Source organism: Humulus lupulus, chromosome 7 (assembly GCF_963169125.1).
Source record: "Humulus lupulus chromosome 7, drHumLupu1.1, whole genome shotgun sequence".
Classification (NCBI taxonomy): domain Eukaryota; kingdom Viridiplantae; phylum Streptophyta; class Magnoliopsida; order Rosales; family Cannabaceae; genus Humulus; species Humulus lupulus.
Window position 1 is genome coordinate 25942841 of NC_084799.1, and position 21774 is coordinate 25964614.

The following is a 21774-nucleotide window of genomic DNA, read 5'->3' on the forward strand; positions in this document are numbered from 1 at the left end:
GCAGGGGAAGTCTAAAAAACTTGAAAGCCTATCGAAATGAAACCCCCTATCTTATTATGCTAAGAACGTAAACTAGCATACACAGCAAAAACAGTAAAAAAAAAAACAACAAAAATGGCATACTTACACAGTGATGGTGATTGCAGAGAAATCGTCGACTGAAGAAGAGGTTGCAAGAAAGAACTCACTGATTCGAACAGACCAGGATTTCTTTGTTTATTGGGTCGAGAAAACATGCGCAGGACAGAAGCTTCTTAGAAGAGTCTGGTTTTCTGGTTGTTTTTCTTTTCTTGCTTAAGATGAACAAACGTGAAGAAGAAGATGAAGAGGGGGGGGGGGGGGGGTCTTGTATATATAGGTGGAAAAATGGAATTAATCGGGAGCGTCGAATGAAATCCTCACTAGATCGAACGGATGGGGATCAATGACAAGAAGGCGCCGAAAAGTTGTCAAACGAACGATCGTGGGCATGTTTCCAAGGTACTCAAGTGCTTAAAGTGAGCAATACCCGGCTGACGCGTGTCCATTTTCAAGAGTGTGACGGTACGGTCTCCCAGAGGAAGTAGTTCAAAAGTTTCCTTCTCTTAGGATTCGAACAAATACTTTTGAGGGGGCAAGATGTTATACCCAGATTTCGAGCTATAGTAAATATGACCTCGAAAGCTGAGTTCGAAGTAAATGGTCTCGTGAGGGTTAGGGCATGCTCTAGGGTTGTAAATCGAGCCTGCAAAGTACGATACATGACCTCGAGTATCGTGACCTCGAAATGATCTCGATCTCGAAAGGTAGCTTTGAGAGCACCCTTATCTTCAGGAACAACTTCGGAGCAGGGGTCTTGAGCTCGATGTACTATCTCGAAAGCCACATTAGCTCGGGAGATGTCACTGGCTCGGGCAATGATGGGAAACTTGGGAGGCAGGAGCCTTAGAGATACGCGATCGCCGCTTTGAATATCAACAAGTATTATAAAAATGAGATGTAATCCTCATTTATTAATGTAAATCCCCAAGAATCGTGGGATATTATTTAATCAGTTGTGCGTTTCCTGGTCTTCAGGGACGTTTCCTTTTTTATCTGATTATAGGCATTTAAAGCCATTTATTTTTATTCACAAAAGAGTAACTACCAAAAATATGTGGGATAGTATTTTGCATCCTTCTCTATAAATAGAGAAGCCATGCACCATTGTAGAGGACCGAAATTCTGATCCTTGAGAGAAAACTCAGGAGAATTCATACTAAAGAATTTTACAGAGATAATCTTGAGATTAATAGCAGAGACTCGTGGACTAGGCAGATTGAACTGCTGAACCACGTAAAAAATCGTGTGTTTGATTTGTTTGTTCCGTTTGGCCATTGTCATTTATTGTTTTTGTGCTCTTCTTTTATCTGTTGACGAAAAATGGCGTCAACAAAGAACAACCAAAAGAATAACATTAAAAGCACCACCACCACCAGAAGAAGAAGAAGAAGAAGAACCAAAGGGCGGTGGATTGTCTGGGGGAGGGGGGCTGCGTCACCGGCGGATGGCGGAGGTGGTGTCTTCAGTGGAGGGTTGAGAAGAAAGAACCAAGTGGGGAAAGAGAGATGGAGAAAGAAGAAAGTGAAGAGAGATAAATGTGAGAGAGAAATGAGATGATGAGAAAGTGTGAGAGAGTTTTGTGTAAAAATATGGTAATTTAATTTTTATATTTTATGGGATTCCCATGTTTTAAACTTTTTTTTTTTGAAAAAATTCACCATATTTTGTAGTATTTATTTTTTGTCCATAAATATAAAAACTCATCTTCTTTTTTTGTGCCATGTTGTGGTGTGCCGTGCCAATTTTCAATTCGTGTCGTGCCTGGTCCAAGTCCATATTTTTTCATGCCATGTCATGCTCGTGTCTCTCGGGATCGTACCGATTTCGTACCGTGCTAGAAATCATGACCCGTATTTACAGCTCTAGGATAAGGTAACTTTGTATTGTTAAAAAAAACTCATTATTTTTTAGGGAAAAAATATTTAATTATAGAGGCGAGTTGTTTAATTGACTTCCCTCAATCATGAGCTAAATATGACTAAACATGACAATGGAAAAATAATAGTAGGCATTTTTTTTTTTGTTGCACTTTACTTTATTGTATGCCTCTTTTTTATTTTTATATATTGATAAACAAGTTTTAGATTCGCTTTAGTGTCTTTTTAGGGAGTGTTTTAGTTAATTAGGTTTATTTTGTTCTATTTTACGCTTGTTTTTGTGTGTTTTAAGATTTTGAAGGACTCAAGATGCTTTGGAATGAAAATGGGTAAAAAATCGACAAAAAGACAAAAATCAGGCGAAAATGGAGTTTTGGCGAAGGCAGTGCGACCGCTCTAGTGCTCAAGAAATGGAGAATTTCTACAAAATTTTAATCAAGAGCATTTTGGTCTTTTCACTTGGGGAAAACGCATGGATTAGTACTTAATCGCAATTTTCATCAGAAAAACATAGTTTTTAGAGTCTAAGACCCAGGGTTAACGATTTAGAGTACTTGGGAGAAGATTGGATTGATCTAGAGTTCTTTTCTTCTTTCTTTTATCTTTATTCTATGTTGAATTCTAGTTTTATGGATTTGATTGTTATGGATATAAACTAAGTTTATTTCAAGGGTTTTTAATTGAGTCTCTTGAAACTCTACTATGAATTAATGCAAAATTTATGTTTTATTCTTCATTATTGAGATATTTTCAATTTATGCTTATTACTTGTTATTGACTGACCATCTATTTCATGATTTACATGAGTTTGATTTAAAATCTGAAAAGTGAGATTTAAACCTCCTATAATTGACTAGACTTAGGACTCAATATTGAACGAGAGTATCAATATGATTTGTGTAGCTTATGAGTTTTCATGCTTAATGCCTCTTGTATGTTGAGTTTATCACAAAGATGTAGAAAATTCTCATATCAGTTGAAGTTTATATATCTTAATTCGAATATAAATTATTTATGTAAGAAGAATAATTGTGAAATAATGCATTAGTAAAATATGAGAGTGGAAAGAAGATGAAATTAAATTCCATACTTCTCATTCATTAAATAATCATGTTTAGTGTTATTTGTTTTGAGTTTATAGTTGTTTTCGTTTCATAATTTTTATGTTTAAGTTTTAGTTTTATTTTATAATCAATATTTTGTTAGCCAATTAGAAATAAGAAATTAATTATTGATGATTAGTAATTCAATCTCTGTGGGACGATACTCTTATTTATCAAATTATTACTGAATTGTGATTACGTATACTTACATAGCAAAATTATCGCAACATATATAGGCAGGCTTAAGTATCACTTTTCACATTTGGTATATATATATATATATATAAATACAAACTTTTTACTTATATTTTTTATATACTAGTATATCTAATTTTATATATCTATTATAGATATTATATATATGGATGTCTATAATAATAGAGAATACTCTTAGTCAAATATCATAATAATGGAGAATCACCAAGTTACCTGAAGTTAAATATCAACATTAATTTTTTATTGTATTTGTGGTACTTACTTGATTTATTATATCATATTTATATGCATAAATGTGGGTCCATCCTCATTGAAATAATGCACAAAAGTTCACTCTTTCTTTACATCTATCTCTATTACTTTGTTTATTTATTTTATTTATATTTCATATTTCAATATTCTTAATACTTTTATAACACGTTATCACTACGATTCTCTAACTATCATTATTTGTAGGTTTAAAATTTTATCATGGGTCTCTAGCCATGATCATTCATTGAAATCTAAACTTGATGATTTAGTCTTCAATCACATTCCTGCATTGATGTTAAAATTGTTGGGCAAGAGTGAGACAACACCACCTCAAAATTTAGAATCTACACAAAAAATGGATTGACAGAGACTAAATAAAGACTGAGAAAGATTATGCAAACCCAAGTTGGTAAATGATCTTCTTCAACTTTGATGAATCTTCAAAACCTTTACAGAACCACCACTTTGAGTAAATCCTTAGAACATAGCAAAACCACAAATCCAAGGCTTATACACGTTTTTTAACGCTGTCCAAATGCTCTATTTCCTAGCCACCGTTGATGCTTGAGATCTTTTAGTTAACAAAAGTAAGATGTTTTCCAAAAACAATGTATGTTTTCAGCAATTATGTTAGTTGTTTTTTTACTGGGCCGTTTCAATTGTTATGTCAACGTCTTCTGTATAATTTAAGATAATAAATTAATTTAAAATTAAAAAATATATATTCCTTATAAAAAATTAAAATTAAAAATAATTCAAAAATTAAAAAAAATCTTTGTTCTTTTTAATTATTAAAAGATTATTTTTTTGAATAAATTCTTAAAAGATTAATTAAATAAAATTTTTAAATATTAAAAAAAAACTGAAATTCATCTATTTTTTTGTTTCAAAAAATTAAATTAATTATTTTCAATAATGATGGAATTAATAAAGTTTAAATTAAATGAGTTTAAGTTTTGTCCAAAATATTTAGATGAGTTTGGGTTTATTTTTTTAATATTAAAAAAATTTATTTAATTAATATTTTAAGAATTTATTAAAAAAAATTAATCTTGAAGAATTAAAAAGAAAAAAATATTTTAATGAATTTTTAAATTATTTTTGAATTTTAATTTTTATAAGAGATATATATTTTTGAATTTTAAATTATAAAAATAATGCTGATGTGACAATGATAAATTAGTGACAAAAAATAGTCACGTTATCATTCTGTTAGCCACATGAACATTCTGTTAGCCACATGAGATAAAATTAAGAAAAGTCCACTTTACAGCACTGTAAATAATTTGAAAGTAATTTTTAACATCTAAAAAAAAATTAGATACACAATAATATATTAATCATAATTGGAGAAACAAAAATTCTAAATACTCTTTAGAAAAAAAGTATTTTAGCTCGACTATTGAGCGCACTGTTAATAGTGGATGGTAGAATTAACATAACAATAAACTTGGATGCTAAACTACAATTTTTGTATACTTTTGTCAAAAATATCCTCTTCATAAAAAATAATTTCTTAAATTTAGGGGATAATTTCATAAATTTAGTTTCCTGGCCTGCAAGTTCGAAAAGGCCCACTGAAAGACTAAGGGACCCTCATCCAGACTACCTATTATAAAAGGCTCCAAAACCCTAATCACTTCTGTGTTGGACGAGCAGACGGCGTCTTCAGTAGCTTCGATTAATCCAGCCCTAGAGCTACAATGGTAAATCTACTATCTCCCACTCTCTTTGAGCTTATTTCAATTTGTAAGACATTGGGGCTAATTCTTTTAGATTTGGCTATGGTGAACAGGGTATCGATCTAGTTGCAGGAGGTAAGTCCAAGAAGACCAAAAGGACCGCACCTAAATCCGATGATATCTATCTCAAGCTTCTTGTCAAGGTTCTTAACCCTACCTCTTCCCTTTTTTATTTTATATTAGTACTAATATAAGTGCTTGTGGTACATGTATATGTGTTGGTGTTTTTTGTAGCTTTTATTTTTAGGTTTTTTATGCATATGTGCCATTTGGTTTATATGGGTGTGTTTGTATGTACTTAAAATTGATTTTCTCTCTGAAGAACGTAATAAGCTAAATGTGAATCTGACTGCATTGTAGTACTAACTTTACATTTCTCCTATGCATAAAGGGTTTTCAGAAAAGAAGTGATAAATATTGGGCGAGCTTGATTATTTAACTGGTTTGTAAATCTTAGTTTTTGATTTTTATATATTACTAATTTGGCAAATGAGTCGTGAATGCTGATTGTTTTAGTTTTAAACTTTTTTTGGAAGTCTGGTCTTTCGCAAATGGCAATGATAAGAGATGTGTATCGATATTAAGGCCTAGGAATGTTTCCAGGTTTTGTTTTATTCTAAAAAGTCATCCCAGACAGCGTTACTCGAATATAATATTTATTGACAGAACTAAATTTACAAATATATTATTTTTATTTTTTGATAGAAGTATATATTGAGGGAGATGTTCCCGGTGATGCTTTAAATAAAGCCATGCTAATACTGATCACTGCATGATGATTCTTATCTCATATATTCTGAGGGAACTAGAACTAGCACATTTTTTAGTTTGACATTTTTCATCTATCTGGTTTACAGAATTTTATTTATGGATGTAAATGAGCTTTAGTTTTCATTGGCAAAAGCAACACATTCTTCTTTGTAGTTTGCTTTTTAACTTGTAGTGTCTTTTTATTCGAAAGATATGTTCTTCATTAATTTATCATCTCTCTTTTTTATTTTCCTATAGTTTTATAATGATACAGTTTTACGAATATGAACTGACTAGTTGGTTTTTTTCTATATCAGCTGTATCGCTTTCTCGTGCGAAGGACCGGAAGCAAGTTCAATGCTGTTATTCTCAAGCGTCTTTTTATGAGCAAGGTCAACAAGGCGCCACTTTCGCTCTCTAGGCTGATCCGTTACATGCAAGGGAAGGTGGTAACTCTGCTCTCCTCTGCTATGCACTAGATGACCTGTGCGGCTTCCTGAGAAATTCAGTTTTTATCTATTTATGCTATGGTCTTTAATTATCTGTTCCTCAACATTATGTAGGATGGCAAGGTTGCTGTTCTTGTTGGCACAGTGACGGATGATATTAGGGTTCATGATGTCCCTGCCATGAAAGTTACAGCTTTAAGGTTTACTGAGACAGCGAGAGCCAGAATTGAGAAGGCTGGAGGGGAGTGCCTCACATTTGATCAGCTTGCTTTGAGAGCACCGTTGGGCCAGAACACGGTACTTGACCACATATCATTTTTCCTTTCTCTTTTAGAAGATACATTTACTGGACATGAACCCCAGACCATTCACTCGTCTGAAAGGACTTTTTGTGTGTTTGTGTGTGCTCTTGCTGTTACTTTGTTGCAATTGCCTGATGTTGCCTTTGTTGTCAAGAGTCAAAAATGTTTTATTGCTACTTGTTTTCTTTCTGTCGTGAGGTCAATTAACATTGCACTAGGAAGATTTGTTTGTTTTGTTCTTTTCGATTACCGATATTTATTAAGATTCTTTTGCTGTGTTATCTCCTATAGGTTCTTCTCCGAGGTCCAAAGAATTCACGTGAAGCTGTGAAGCACTTTGGTCCAGCTCCTGGTGTTCCCCACAGTCACACTAAACCCTATGTTCGTTCCAAGGGGAGAAAGTTTGAGAAGGCTAGGGGAAAAAGAAACAGCAGGGGATTTAGAGTTTAAGCTGAGTTTAGTAATTAAAAGCAAACCTTTCCCTTTTCTGACCGACAATTCAATTTTGCTTTGTGCTAGAATTTTTCTTGGTCACGTGTTCCATTACATGTATTGTCAATGTTGGTTTATGCTTGAGGATCAGTACTCTAGTTAGTTTGATTTAATCGTTCCATTTTATAAAATGACATTTTATATACATTCTATTCTAATTTTTAATTCTTACATACATCGGTAGCTATTTTATTGAGAAGAAATGCTCCTTTAAATTACAAATTTAGTCATGGGCTAGCAGTTTTTGTGTTTTGACTGTTTCATTCAATCTCGATTGATAGAAATTTCAGAAGGAAAAAAGGAGTGAGAAATGGGAAGCATCACTTCATTCAATCTAGCATATGGCATTTCATGTACATCATGTCAAGCTTCCCTGTCTGGTTGCTGTGATAAGCCTTCAGATGCTATTTTGTGTTTTAATTTCGAAGTTTTATATGAACCCTTCCGTTGAGCGCTGCGGGATCGACTTTTTGTATTGAAAAAATGTCTCTATAAGATATGATAGCGGTGGTGACTTCACAAGCTTTTATGGGTAATTCATTGAAATTAAAACTTACGGAGACCAGGCTTGAACAAGGCTAACATCAATGACCCCAAACAACGATTTAAACCAAAAAAAAAAAGTGAGTGATTGTATTGATGGTTGAAATTTAGTTTTCACACATTCACACTTTATTCTTTTATTTTTTCTTACTGAACATTTGGAATAATATTTTTCATTTAACTGAAATAATATATTTTTGAATAATTAAAATTTATTCAATTATTTATATATGTATTTTTAGAATAGAAATTTAGATGCGTGGTTGAATTTAAAGTTGAGTTTTATTTATTATAATAAAACTTATAAAATAAAACCTTTATATTATATTTTATGTTATTAACTCTTGTATAAATTCTTTAATAAAATATATAATTTTTTTCACCAAACAATATTATTACGTAAACTCTTTCCTTATAACAATACTTTGGGCCTGTTTGGCATAGATTTTACTTTTACTTTTAGACATAAGAAGAAGAGAAGTAAAAGTTTGAGCTTTCTAATTCATGTTTGGATTTATATTTTGAAAGAGCTTTTTTCTTTGTTGAAAAGCTTTTCAGGGTGTTTGGTATATACTGCATAAAAGCACTGATAAAATAAATATCAAATTTAACCATAAATATATGTTTATAATAATAATAATAATAATAATAATAATAATAATATATGTTATGTCTGAACTCATTTGAAAATTAATCGTTCTTTTGAAGAAAAAAAATATAATTACATACATATATGAATTAATATTAATTAATAAATAAAAAATCATAAAAATCTAATTGTAGTTAGAGAAAGAAATTCTATATATAAAACAATAATAAGAAAAATAAAAACTAAAAAAATCGTACGTAGATTTTTTTTAGAAAAATTAGATAGAATATTTTTTAAGAAAAAAGAAATCGTATTATATAACTGTTATCTTCACAATTTAGGATAAAGATGTAATTTATTTTTCTGTTTTATAAAAAATAGGGGTAAAATAGGTATTATGAAAGATTCATTAAAACAAGAAAATAACTTCCCGTGTTTTATTAGAAGTCCTTTCTAAAAAAGCTGGTGAGTCAGTGCTTCTCTTAAAAGCTCTTCTAAATTCAAAAAGCTCTTTCTATATTTCATCCAAACACACCTAAAAGTAACTTTAAGACTTCAAAAGCTCTTCCAAAGTCATGCCAAACAGGGCCTTTATCCAAGTAAATAAACACTTGCTTCTCCTAGAGAAAGTCTTCTGTTATATGTAATTAATTAAATTTGAATTTAAAATTTATATAATTGATGACAATTTAGTTATATTGATAAAATTTAGGTTCAATGCACTAAATATGTATGATTTCAAAGTATAAGTGTAACGCCTTTCTAATAATGACCCTTACACTTTGTAGTTTAAATAGTGCTTAACTCGCTAAACGGGTCATTTGAGTTTAAACTGTGTAATTAAACTAACCATAGGTTTAGGTACTAAAAATTTCGATCAAAGTAGACAATTTTATTAAAAATGTTTAACTTCCATGCATGGAATTCCATTGTAATTAAAAACGGTTACAAACCCAAAAACGAATACAACTGCTGACCTACGCGGCAAAATCAGGGTTCAATCCCAGTTCCAACTGACAACCTCGGTCGTGGTGGACGAGCAGGCCGCATATGTACACTTCACCTCTGAAGCTCTCCAACTCATGACTGTTCCAACCTTTCCTTTTCTTCACCTGCACCAACTAGCACCCGTGAGCCGAGACTCAGCAAGAAAACATAGTCATACTTATAAGCAGTACATGGTCATATCATAGTTTTACAATTAACATGCCTAGTAATAATAATAATCCTACTAAGGCGTGTAATTAACTTAGCTGAGTGGCTACAGAGCCACAATAGAGCCCATCTCCATCTTTCATACAATTGGCCGTAAAGCTGGCCAAGAGGGAGTGATGCTAACATTTTCCAGCGACCTCAGAAGCATTCAAACGTATATCTCGCTTCTGAGTTGACATAACCTTATCGGTCAACGTTTGGCACGTTACTGCCGCCCTCAACTCCTGGGTCGAGCCTTTAAACTTTCGACTAATAAGCTGAGTGCATCAGCCTTTGATAGTAAGTCAATTCCTTTAGAGTTCAACTGGTAAGCTGAGTCCTTTAACTTTCAACTGATAGGTCGAGTGCTTTACCTTTGACTAATAAGTCAAGTCTTTGTTTTTCGACTGGTAAGTCGCATTTGTAACCTCAGACTGATGAGTCAGATCCGTAATCTTCGACTGATAAGTCGGGTCCTTAAACCTTTGACTGATAATTCAAATCCTTTCATCCTTTGACTGATAAGTCAAGTCTTTCAATCTTCGACTGATAATTCGAATCCTTTAACCTTCGACTGATAAGTCGAATCTGTAGAGCATGTTATAACCTTGACTATTGAACCAGGCCCTTTATCAGGTAACACAGACAAATCTTCAGCTTATAAGCTGAACTTTCCCAACCAGATATACAGATTAACAACCAATGGATTACACAAGTGTGTATCGCACTCCTTCTTATTTGTATGGCATCCGAGCCAGTCAAGTGCATGTCGCACTCCCTTTCCATTTGTTTGGCATCTGAGCCAGTCAAGTGCATGTTGCACTCCCTTTCCATTTGTTTGGCATCTGAGCCAGTCAAGTGCATGTTGCACTCCCTTTCCATTTGTTTGACATCTGAGCCAGTCAAGTGTATGTTGCACTCCCTTTCCATTTGTTTGGCATCCGAGCCAGTCAAGTGCATGTCGCACTCCTAGGGTGGCCCACACTCCACGTGCAGAATGCCAATCTCAGCCCATAAGCCGAGTCCTACTGATCCTAGACTCATAAGTCGAGCCTTACAAGCCTTCGACTTATAAGTCCATGCTTTAGGACCCTCGACTTATAAGTCGAGTCTCTCCAAATCCAACGTAACCTCGACTAATAAGTCAATCCCAACTAACATCCTACTAATCCCCTGGTTTATGAACCGAGCTTTCTAATCACAACGGACAATCACCTATTTCGTTTATCATACATAGATACAAATACAATGTATTATAATACACTCAACAACATACATAGGCATAATCATAATCATGCGCATTTTAGTGTACTTAACCAGACATTCACCAACATAATTATAATCATGCTCATTAACAGGGCCAAAGCCTTAATCATGTCTATTTTTAACCATTTGGCTAAGCCCTAATCACACAATCACATACTGGGTGCAGTTTTCTTACCTTCGATCCAAATGCAAGTTACTAGCGACGCCCTTTTAGTACGATTCCTGATCTGAGTCCTTAGCAATGACCTAGTCACAACCATAATAAGGAATTCTATCACCAACGAGTGATTAAAGGCTTTCAGACCAAGTCCTAGCCTCCGGGGCATCGAATTCCACTCAGTCACGGAAGTAGAATCGATCTCGAGCCCAAAAGGTTAAGTTCCCGACCTAAAAACACTCCTAGGGTCAAAAATCTCCTTAAGGGTCGCGACCTTAAGGACCCATGCCGCGGCCCGCCTCTAAAATTAGAGGCTCAACCTCCTTGGAAAACCAAACACGCGCCGCGACGCTCCCTTGAGGCACCGTGGCCTGCCTCTGCCTCCAAACCCACCTGACTCCTTCTTGCTCCATAGGGCCGCGACCCAGCCCTTCGAACCCAGAATTCCTGGGATTTTCCTTAGCCGAACCAAACTAGAAACCATGTAATTATACCCCAATCTTCCAATTAAATCCCCAAAATCATTACACTTCTTTCCAGCAACTAAACCTAGCTAATTACTAACTCAAAACCCATCAACACCTCCAAAATTCATTCCCCAAATTCTCAAATATGCAAAAACTTTAAACTTCAATCATAACCACAGAAACTTCATCAACGAATTTTGAATTTAAGACATTACCTCTGATATGATGATTCCCTTGAGCTACTCTCCTAATTCCCAAAGCTCAACACCTCAATTTCCTAGGCTTTATTCTTCAATTTGCCTCAAAATTTTCAAGCTTCCATGGAGAGAGAGAGAGTCATACGAGAGAGAGAAAAATGATGCTGCTGATATTTTTCCTTTTGGTTTCCTAAGCCTTCTCAAATGTTCCCAGCCAACCAAGTCACATATTTGTCCAGAAATGACCAAATTGCCCCTTTTCCCTTAGCCTATTCTACACATACTCCCAAGGGCGAAATTGTCCTTTGTCTCATACCCCACTACTCACAATTTACATCCTATAATTCCCATTACTTCCAATGTATTAAATCCCGTTGTGACTCTTCTGCTAACTTGCTCACCAGAATCGCCTCGCGTCGAGTAACCCAAATATATCCACATAATAATGTGGTCTCAATCACACACACGCATAATTAATATTTCTAAACATGCAAGCATAATTATATTATAATATAATTCACATAGTAACATGCTCATACTATATGAGCACACAATTAACGCAATTATTGCTTCTCGGCCCCCTAATCCAGGCACTAAGCCATATTAGGGAATTTGGGATGTTACAACTATTCCCTCCTTACAGAAATTTCGTCCTCGAAATTTTACGTACACAACTCGGGATACTTGTCCTGCATGGTTAATTCTAACTCCCAGGTCGCCTCCTCGACCTTTCTGTTCCTCCACAATACCTTAACTGAAGGTAAAGGTATGATTTTATTCCTCAGGACCTTGTCCCTTCTATCTAATATCTGAACTGACTGTTCCTCATAGGAAAGATCTGTCTGGAATCCAAGCTCCTCATAACTCAACACCTGAGTCTCATCTAATACGTGTTCCATCATCACGGAAATATAACATACCTTATATATAGCCAACACTGCCGTAGATATGGCCAATCTATAGGTCACTTGACCGATCCTCTCCAGGATTTCGAATGGTCCCACAATATCTAGATAATCCTCTCTGATTTACCATCAGTCTGATAAGCTATACTACGCTTCAATTGTGTATTCATCGCCTTCTATATCCTTCCCCAAAACTTGGAAGTAATGATAGAGTCCCTATCTGATAGGATGAACCTCAAAGTCTCATAAAGGCGTACTATCTCTCTCACACAGAGATCTGTATACTAGTTAACTATGTTGTTCGTCCTTACTGATAGAAGTGAGCTAAATCTGTATATCGGTCCATAATGACCCTAAGCTGAATCATGCTGGCCCACTACCCTGGGCAATCCCATCATGAAACCCATTATGATGCCCTCCTACCGCATAGTCCTTAGCTATTCCAGCTAGAACATCCTCTCCATTTTTCCTAGTTGGGAGTCACTTACCCCTTTTTCCTTTGATCCTCTCTAAAAGAATATACTATAGCATAATGTTTTTGCTAACTCATCCACCAGTAACTCTATTCCAGCTCTGGTTGTACTCTTCAATTGACGTGATGTACAGGCAACCACCTTTTCTGTTCTTGGAAGTTGTTCTCGCACTTTTCTGACCATGCACACTTCCGATTTTTGCACGTCAGTTTATTAATGAAGTAACTATCCTTGAGAATCCTTCCACCAAACACATGTAATATCTTGCCCTATCAAAGGAAACACCCGGTCTCCAAGGCGTTCCTTGACCTTGGACAATCTCTGACTGAGAGTATATCAAAATATCATCGATAGAGATGATCACAAATCGATTTAAAAAAAAATTCCTTGAACACTCTGTTCACCAAATCCATAAGTGTTGTCGAGGCATTAGTCCATCCAAGTGACATAATCCAGAACTCATAATTCCCATATCTGATATAAGAAGTTTCCATCTGAATAATTTCCCCCCTGATCCTTAGCTAGTATTAACCAGATCAAAGATCCACCTTGGAGAACACCATCTTACCTAGTAACTGAACCTTTAATTTCCTCAACTCTACTGGAGCTCTTCAATACGATGACTGTAACGCCCTACTACCTTAGAACCGTTACTAGGTGAGTTTAAAAACGTGCTTTCAACTTGCTAATTGAGGTTTTAGGTCAAATAGTGTAGTTAAGCCATAAACAGAGGAAAAACTTTAGAAATAACACTATAGCATTGAAAATCATAAGAGTTTGACACCTGGGATCCCAAAATATAGTTTAGAGATATTTACAACATAAAAATTGAACCAAGCCGACTAAACGACAAAATCTAAGTTCATTTACAAGCATCTCCCAAAAATCCTCTGGCTGTGGCAGCCAGGCTGGCCCAACATGTACACGCCGCCTCACGCCTGCTTCACTCATGGTTGGTTGGTCTTCTCTTTACCCTTACCTACACCACAGAGCATCTGTGAGTCGAAGCCCAGCAAGAAAACCCACAAACAGACAACATATGAAACACATATATCAAACATATAAACAGGCCACCAATGGGCTAAACACATACGACCTAGCCGTCCCAGGCGTTTACCAAGCCCTGAGTTTGTGGACCACGCCGCGAGGATATCCCAGGTATCCTTTTCAGGGACTCGCCCGGGCAACTCGCACTCCACGTGCTCAATGCTGCTCCCGACCCCTTGCCATTCTCGGCCTTGCACTCAGCGTGCCCTTCGCCGTTCCCGGCCTATGCCGTTCTCGGCCTACACCGTTCCCGGCCTATGCCGTTCTCGGCCTACACCGTTCCCGGCTCTTGCCGATCATTCACATTATAGCATTCAACGCATAGCAAGAAAATACCGAATTCTAGCTATTTCAATCTAAGGGCTACGCCCTGCAGTTTAAACACACTGGGCTCAGCCCTCCATACCAGTTCTATTCAGACACTTTGGGCTCAGCCTTGCATACAAGCTCTATGGGAACAAGGGTTTTCTTACCTGAGTTCCGAGCTTTCCGAGCACCGATGCCCCGAGCACAGTCCTCTAACTTGAGTCTCGCCGAAACCCTTGCTGAATTCAATCCCTGAAGTTGATCCTCAATCCTCAAGGTTTATGCTCCTAAGTTTTCTCAGCCCAATACCTTGCTTAAGCTAGCTTACACCAGAATTTCCTTGAGTTGTTTCTTAGAGAATGCAAGAGAAAGAGATAAGAATGCTGAGAAGCTATCCTTTGTTGAAAGGAGGAGTATAGGTCGGTTTCCCAAAGTTTCTAAGTAATTCCTCCTTTTTGTTTTACTTAACTTAAGTCTAAAGGGTTACCTCAAGGCTCGGGGTACCAAAACGTCCCCAAGGGCAAAATGGTAAATTTCCCCAATATTCCCTCCTAGACATTCTATCCTCAAATATATCTCAAAATATTTATTTTCATGTCCCGATAATCTCATAATACACCTAGTACCCAAATTACCCCTCGACTCTCCCCGAGTTCGAATCTTAACCCTGTTGTGACTTTCCGACTAACCGCTCCCCAGGACTGTCTCAGATCGTGTTGCACAGACATGTCACATATATATAACATTTATACCCCTAATATCCAGACGGGGCCCACATGCACATTTAACTCCACTAAACATGCATCATTATCATATATATTCACATAAATCCACATATAAGCATATTAAATCATTTATTGCCCTCCAGACACACTAATCAAGGCCCTAAGCCCGATTAGCAAATTCGGGTCGTTACAACTATCCCCTCCTTACAGAAATTTCATTCTCGAAATTACCTGAACAACTCGGCGTACCGCTCCCTCATCTCTGGCTTAAGTTCCCATGTCGCCTCCTCAACCCTGCTGTTTCTCCACAGCACTTTCACCAAGGCAATGGTCTTGCTCCGCAAGACTTTTTCTTTTCGGTCAAGAATCTGAACCGGCTTCTCCTCATAGGATAAATCCTGATCAAGCTCCAGATTCTCAAAACTTAGAACATGCGTTGAATCTGACATATACTTCCGGAGCATGGATACATGGAAAACATCATGAACCCTTGATAAAGCTGGAGGCATCGCTAGCTTGTAAGCTACCTCTCCAACTCGTTCCAGAATCTCAAAGGGGCCAACAAACCTAGGGCTCAACTTGCCCCGAACACCAAACCATTTCACGCCCCTCATGACCAATCTGAAATTCCACGCTCCTGCGTTTCAGGTCTGAATAACTTTTCTGTCGACTTTGGGAGGCGAGCATACGCGCTCTAATCTTCTCAATCGCCTCATTGGTCCTCTGAACCATCTTACGACCCAGATATCTCCTCTCACCTGTCTCATCCCAATGAACAGGTGATCTGCACCTTCTACCATAAAGCATCTCGTATGGAGCCACTCCGATGGTCGCCTGATAACTGTTGTTGTACGAGAACTCGATCAAAGGGAGATACTTGCTCCATGATCCCCCAAAATCAAGCACGCAGGCTCGCAACATATCCTCCAATATCTGAATCGTCCTCTCAGACTGCCCATTCGTATGAGGATGATAAGTGGTACTAAACAGTAACTGCGTGCCCATAGCCTTTTGCAGACTCTCCCAAAACTTGGAAGTGAAGGTGGGGTCTCTGTCGGATACTATCGACCTCGGAGCCCCATGAAGTCGAACAATTTCCTTCACATACAACTCAGCGTACTGCTCCACGGTATAAGTTGTCTTAACAGGCAAAAAGTGGGCGGACTTGGTGTACCTATCCACAATCACCCACACTGAGTCATGCTGTCCCACAGTTCTCGGTAAACCAACCACGAAGTCCATAGTAATATCTTCCCACTTCCACTCTGGGATCCCCAGAGGCTGCAACAACCCTGCTGGCCTCTGGTGCTCAGCCTTAACCTGCTGGCAAGTTAAGCACTTGGCTACATAATCCACCACATCCCTCTTCATGCCCGACCACCAATACAAAACTCTCAAGTCCTGGTACATCTTCGTCGTACCCGGGTGCAAAGAATAGGGAGTGGTATGCGATTCATCAAAGATCTCTCGCCGGATATCAGAATCCATCGAAACACAAATCCGACCCTTGTACTTTAGTAATCCTATCTCTGAAATGGAAAAGTCCTTTGTCGCCCCGACTAAGGCACTCTCCCTATGACCTCTCAACTGAGAATCTTTCCCTTGCGCTTCCTTGATCCTCTCAAGGAGTGTAGACTGAAGAGTGATGTTGGCCAACTATCCAACCACCAACTCTATACCTGCTCTGGTCATCTCCTCAGCTAACTTGTCAGATATCTGCCTCGAACCAAACAACTGTCCAAGGCCTTTCCGACTCAATGCATCCGCCACTACATTAGCCTTCCTAGGATGGTATAGGATATCACAATCATAATCCTTAACCAACTCCAGCCACCGCCTCTGGCACATATTCAGGTCCTTCTGTGTAAAGAAATACTTTAGGCTCTTATGGTCGGTGTATAAGTCGCACTTCTCACCGTACAAATAATGCCTCCAAATCTTAAGTGCATACACCACCGCTGCCAACTCCAGATCATGTGTGGGATATCTCTGCTCATATTCCTTTAACTGTCTCGATGCATAGGCTATCACCTTACCAGCTTGCATCAACACGCACTCCAAACCCTGCCTAGATGCATCACAGTAGACCACGGAATTTTCATTCTCTGTCGGCAAGCTTAGCACTGGTGCAGTGATCAATCGCCGCTTCAACTCCTTAAAACTGTTCTCACACCTGTCCGTCCAAACATACCTTGTCTTCTTCTTTGTCAGTTCAGTCAATGGCGTAGCTATTCTGGAGAACCCCTCAACAAACTGCTGATAATACCCTGCCAAACCCAGAAAGCTTCTCACTTTAGGAACATTGCTCGGTCTAGGCCAATCTCTGACCGCCTCAATCTTACTTGGGTCAACCAGAATCCCCTCCTTACTGACGATATGGCCCAGAAATGTAACTTGTGGCAACCAGAACTCACACTTACTAAACTTAGCATATAACCTATGCTCCCTCAACCGCTGTTCTACCAACCGCAGATGCTGCTCATGCTCCATCTCCGACTGAGAGTACACTAGGATGTCATCGATGAATACAATCACAAACGTGTCCAGATAATCCTTGAAAACCCTATTCATCATGTCCATGAAAGCTGCTGGGGCATTGGTTAATCCAAAGGATATAACCAGGAATTCATAATGTCCATACCTCGTTTGGAAAGCGGTCTTTGGTATGTCCTCCTCTTTAATCCTTAACTGATGATAACCTGATCGGAGATCTATCTTGGAAAACACTGTTCTTCCCTGTAGCTGATCAAATAAATCGTCGATCCTAGGCAGTGGATACTTGTTCTTAATGGTTAACTTGTCCAACTCCCTATAATCAATACACATCCTAAGGGATCCGTCCTTCTTCTTAACGAACAACACTGGAGCACCCCATGGCGAGAAACTCGGTCTGATGAACCCCAAATCAAGTAACTCCTGCAACTGAATCTTCAACTCCTTTAACTCCGCTGGAGCCATTCTATAAGGTGTCCTAGATACTGGCTCCGCTCCTGGTACCAACTCCATAACAAAGTCAATCTCCCTCTGCGGTGGCAACCCTGACAAATTTGCTAGAAACAAATCCGGAAACTCACACACCAATCTGGTCTCACCCGGTCCAACCGACACCACCCTAGAAGTATCCACGACGCTTGCCAGGACTCCTATGCAACATTCCTGCATCAGGTCTCTAGCCCTTAGGGATGAAATCATTGGTACACGCGGTCCACTAACTGACCCCACAAACACAAAGGGTACCTCCCCTTCTGGTTCAAAAGTCACCATTCTGCGCTTGCAGTCAATCGTTGCCCCGTATTTTGATTGCCAATCCATTCCGAAAATCATGTCGAAATCATCCATCTTTAACTCAATCAAATCAACAGACAGTTACCTACCATCTACCTCTACAGGCAATGCTCTAATCCACTTCCTAGAGACTACCAATTCTCCTGTTGGCAACAAAGTCTGAAATCCCCCAGCATACACACCACTAGGTCTACAAAGCTGATTTATCACTCTAGCAGATACAAATGAATGGGTAGCCCCTGAATCAAACAATGCAGTATACAAAGAACCAGCACTAGAGATCTGATCTGTCACAACTGAGGAGCTAGCCTCCGCCTCAGTCTGTGTCAAAGTGAATACCCTGGCAAGAGCAAGACTGTCACTCTGCTTCTGCTCCTCCTTCTTAACTTGAGGGAAATCCTTCTTTAGATGACTAGCACTCCCACAAACAAAGCAGGCCCTGATCCTGCACTCACCCTGGTGTCGACGCCTGCACCGCGGACACATTGAAAAACTCCTCTAGTTGTCACTGCCACCCTGACGGCCAATAGAAGCACCTCGTGCCCTCCTATCCAAACTGGGAGGAACAAAGGAATCTGGGGCCTTCCTCTTCTGCTCATTAGAACCACCACCATGACTGAACCCAACAAAAGGAGGCACTGTCCTCCTGGCATCGCGCCTAACAGCGCTATCCTTCCAAATCTAATCTTTGACCCTCTCAGCGGTAAGGGCCTTGTCCACAGCTTGGCCATAAGTAGTAGTCTCTAGATCCAAGGTAATATTCACATCATGGGCGATCATAAAATTCAACCCCCGCACAAACTTATCCCTCCTGGCCGCATCTGTCGGCACCAGATCTGGCGCAAACTTCGCCAATCTATCAAACTTTATTGCATACTCTGTCACGGTCGATCGGTTCTGAGTCAGGTTGATAAACTCATCAACCTTCACAGCTCGAACTGCCACACTGTAATACTTCTCATTAAACAAATTTATGAATTCTTCCCAAGTCATAACTAATACATCCCTCCTCTGAACCACCACATCCCACCAAATGCGGGCATCCTCTCTAAACATGTAACTAGCACAGGCTACCCTCTCATTCCCCTGAACTCTCATAAAATCTAGAATCGAGGAAATCATATTCATCCACTGCTCTGCCTGCAGTGTGTCTGATCCATCCTCGAAGGTGGGAGGATGCTGCTTCTTGAACCTCTCATACAAAGGTTCCCACTTATTCTCCATAGTAGACTGCACTGGCATTGGCGCTGCACTGGTAGCCCAGTAGCCTGAGGCGAGGCCTGCTGCCTCAACTGTCGCAACTCTTCCTCTGTTCGCTGCAGCCTCGCTTCCATCTCAGCAAACATCTCTTGCCAATTCTATGGGGTAGGCGGAGGGTCCTGACCCTGGTTGTCATCCTCGGCCCTATTGCTGCGGAGTCTAGCTGATTGTCGAGGCATCTCAACAAATATGCCTGCAACCAACGACGCCGCTCATCAGGCATGATAACAACATCCAAAACCACCCCCCAAGCACATCAGTCATCCACAAATAATAACTCATATAACGTATAACACACAATGGGCCATGCCCTGGCATCATGCATATGTTAATTCATTCATCATGCTCTACATAAAATAAGCAGGCAAACAAGGCATTCAAACACATATTCAGACATATTAGTCAATCTTACCAATCAACCCTGAGTTGAGCCTATCACTGCCAGCGTGTGTACATGTTCGGTCAATCTCCAGAACTAATAACCTTGGCTCGCTTTGATACCAAGTTGTAACGCCCTACTACCTTAGAGCCGTTACTAGGTGAGTTTAAAAACGTTCTTTCAACTCGCTAATCGAGGTTTTAGGTCAAATAGTGTAATTAAGCCATAATTAGAGGAAAAACTTTAGAAATAACACTATAGCATTGAAAATCATAAGAGTTTGACACCTGGGATCCCAAAATACAGTTTAGAGATATTTACAACATAAAAATTGAACCAAGCCGACTAAACGACGGAATCTAAGTACATTTACAAGCATTTCCCAAAAATCCTCTGGCTGTGGCAGCCAGGCTGGCCCAACATGTACACGCCGCCTCATGCCTGCTTCACTCATGGTTGGTTGGTCTTCTCTTTACCCTTACCTGCACCACAGAGCATCTGTGAGCCGAAGCCTAGCAAGAAAACCCACAAACAGACAACATATGCAACACATATATCAAACATATAAACAGGCCACGAATGGGCTAAACACATACGGCCTAGCTGTCCCAGGTGTTTAAAAAGCCCCGAGTTCGTGGACCACGTCGTGAGGATATCCCATGTATCCTTTTTAGGGACTCGCCCTGGCAACTCGCACTCCACGTGCTCAACGCTGCTCGCGGCCCCTTGCTGTTCTCGGCCTTACACTCAGCGTGCCCTTCGCCGTTCCCGGCCTCTGCCGTTCTTGGCCTACACCGTTCCCGGCTCTTGCCGATCATTCACATAATAACATTCAATGCATAGCAAGCAAATGCAGAATTCTAGCTATTTCAATCTAAGGGCTACGCCCTGCAGTTTAAACACATTGGGCTCAGCCCTGCATACCAGTTCTATTCAGACACTTTGGGCTCAACCCTGCATACAAGCTCTATGGGAACAAGTATGGCTGTTCAGAAATTTTTACAACCCGCCCAACCCGAATAATCAGCCCAAACCAACCCGAAAAAACCGCCGAAAAATGCAACCCGAATAAACCGACCAAAATTTAAACGCAAAATTGTTACATTGGGCGGGTTGAAAATAATTATCAACCCGCCCAATATAACCCAACCCTCCCAATTAAGAATTTATTATTTTTAATATATTCAAATAAATATATAAATTAATTAAGTTTTATTTTAATTTTTTTACTATAATTTAAAAATATTGTTTTAAGCTTAAAAAGATAAATTTCACACTATTAGTACTAGTATTTAAAAGAAAAAAATTACAAAAATGTAAAAAAAAAAATACCACTTTTGTTTGGGCGAATCGAGGCCCTTAAGCCATATTAGTGAATTTAGGGTTGTTACAACTATTCCCTCCTACTGAGAATTTCGTCCTCGAAATTTACCTGAATAGCTCAGGATATTGATTCCGCATCGCTGATTCTAACTCCCAGGTCGCTTCCTCGACCTTGTTGTTTATCCAAAACACCTTAACTAATGGAATTGTCTTATTCCGTAAAACTTTGTCCTTCCGATCCAAAATCTGAACTGGTCGCTCTTCGTAGGAAAAATCTGTCTGTAACTCTAAGTCCTCATATATTCAACCACGGTGCTAATAAGCAATTCCTGATATTCATCACCAAATAGTAACGCTAATAAGCATTTCTAGCATTCATAAGCGATAACAATAC

General features: G+C 38.6%; 1 protein-coding gene and 1 non-coding gene across 2 annotated transcripts; both read left to right on the forward strand.

Moving 5' to 3' along the window:
- The first annotated feature begins 5080 nt into the window (after positions 1-5080).
- LOC133791000 (large ribosomal subunit protein eL18y) lies at positions 5081-7409 on the forward strand. The gene is made up of 5 exons (XM_062228878.1): positions 5081-5235; positions 5325-5414; positions 6339-6467; positions 6585-6767; positions 7064-7409. Exons 1-5 carry the CDS (start codon positions 5233-5235, stop codon positions 7220-7222), a joined length of 564 nt encoding a protein of 187 aa, XP_062084862.1. The 5' UTR covers positions 5081-5232; the 3' UTR covers positions 7223-7409.
- On the forward strand, positions 5997-6078 carry LOC133792920 (small nucleolar RNA snoR53Y). The gene has a single exon (XR_009874387.1). It is a non-coding gene; the product is annotated as a small nucleolar RNA snoR53Y (small nucleolar RNA).
- Positions 7410-21774: the final 14365 nt, after the last annotated feature.

Coding starts and splice junctions, on each gene's coding strand:
- LOC133791000 (XM_062228878.1), top strand. Junction 5,415..6,338: donor ATCTCAAGCTTCTTGTCAAG/GTTCTTAACCCT, acceptor TTTCTATATCAG/CTGTATCGCTTTCTCGTGCG. Junction 6,468..6,584: donor TCCGTTACATGCAAGGGAAG/GTGGTAACTCTG, acceptor AACATTATGTAG/GATGGCAAGGTTGCTGTTCT.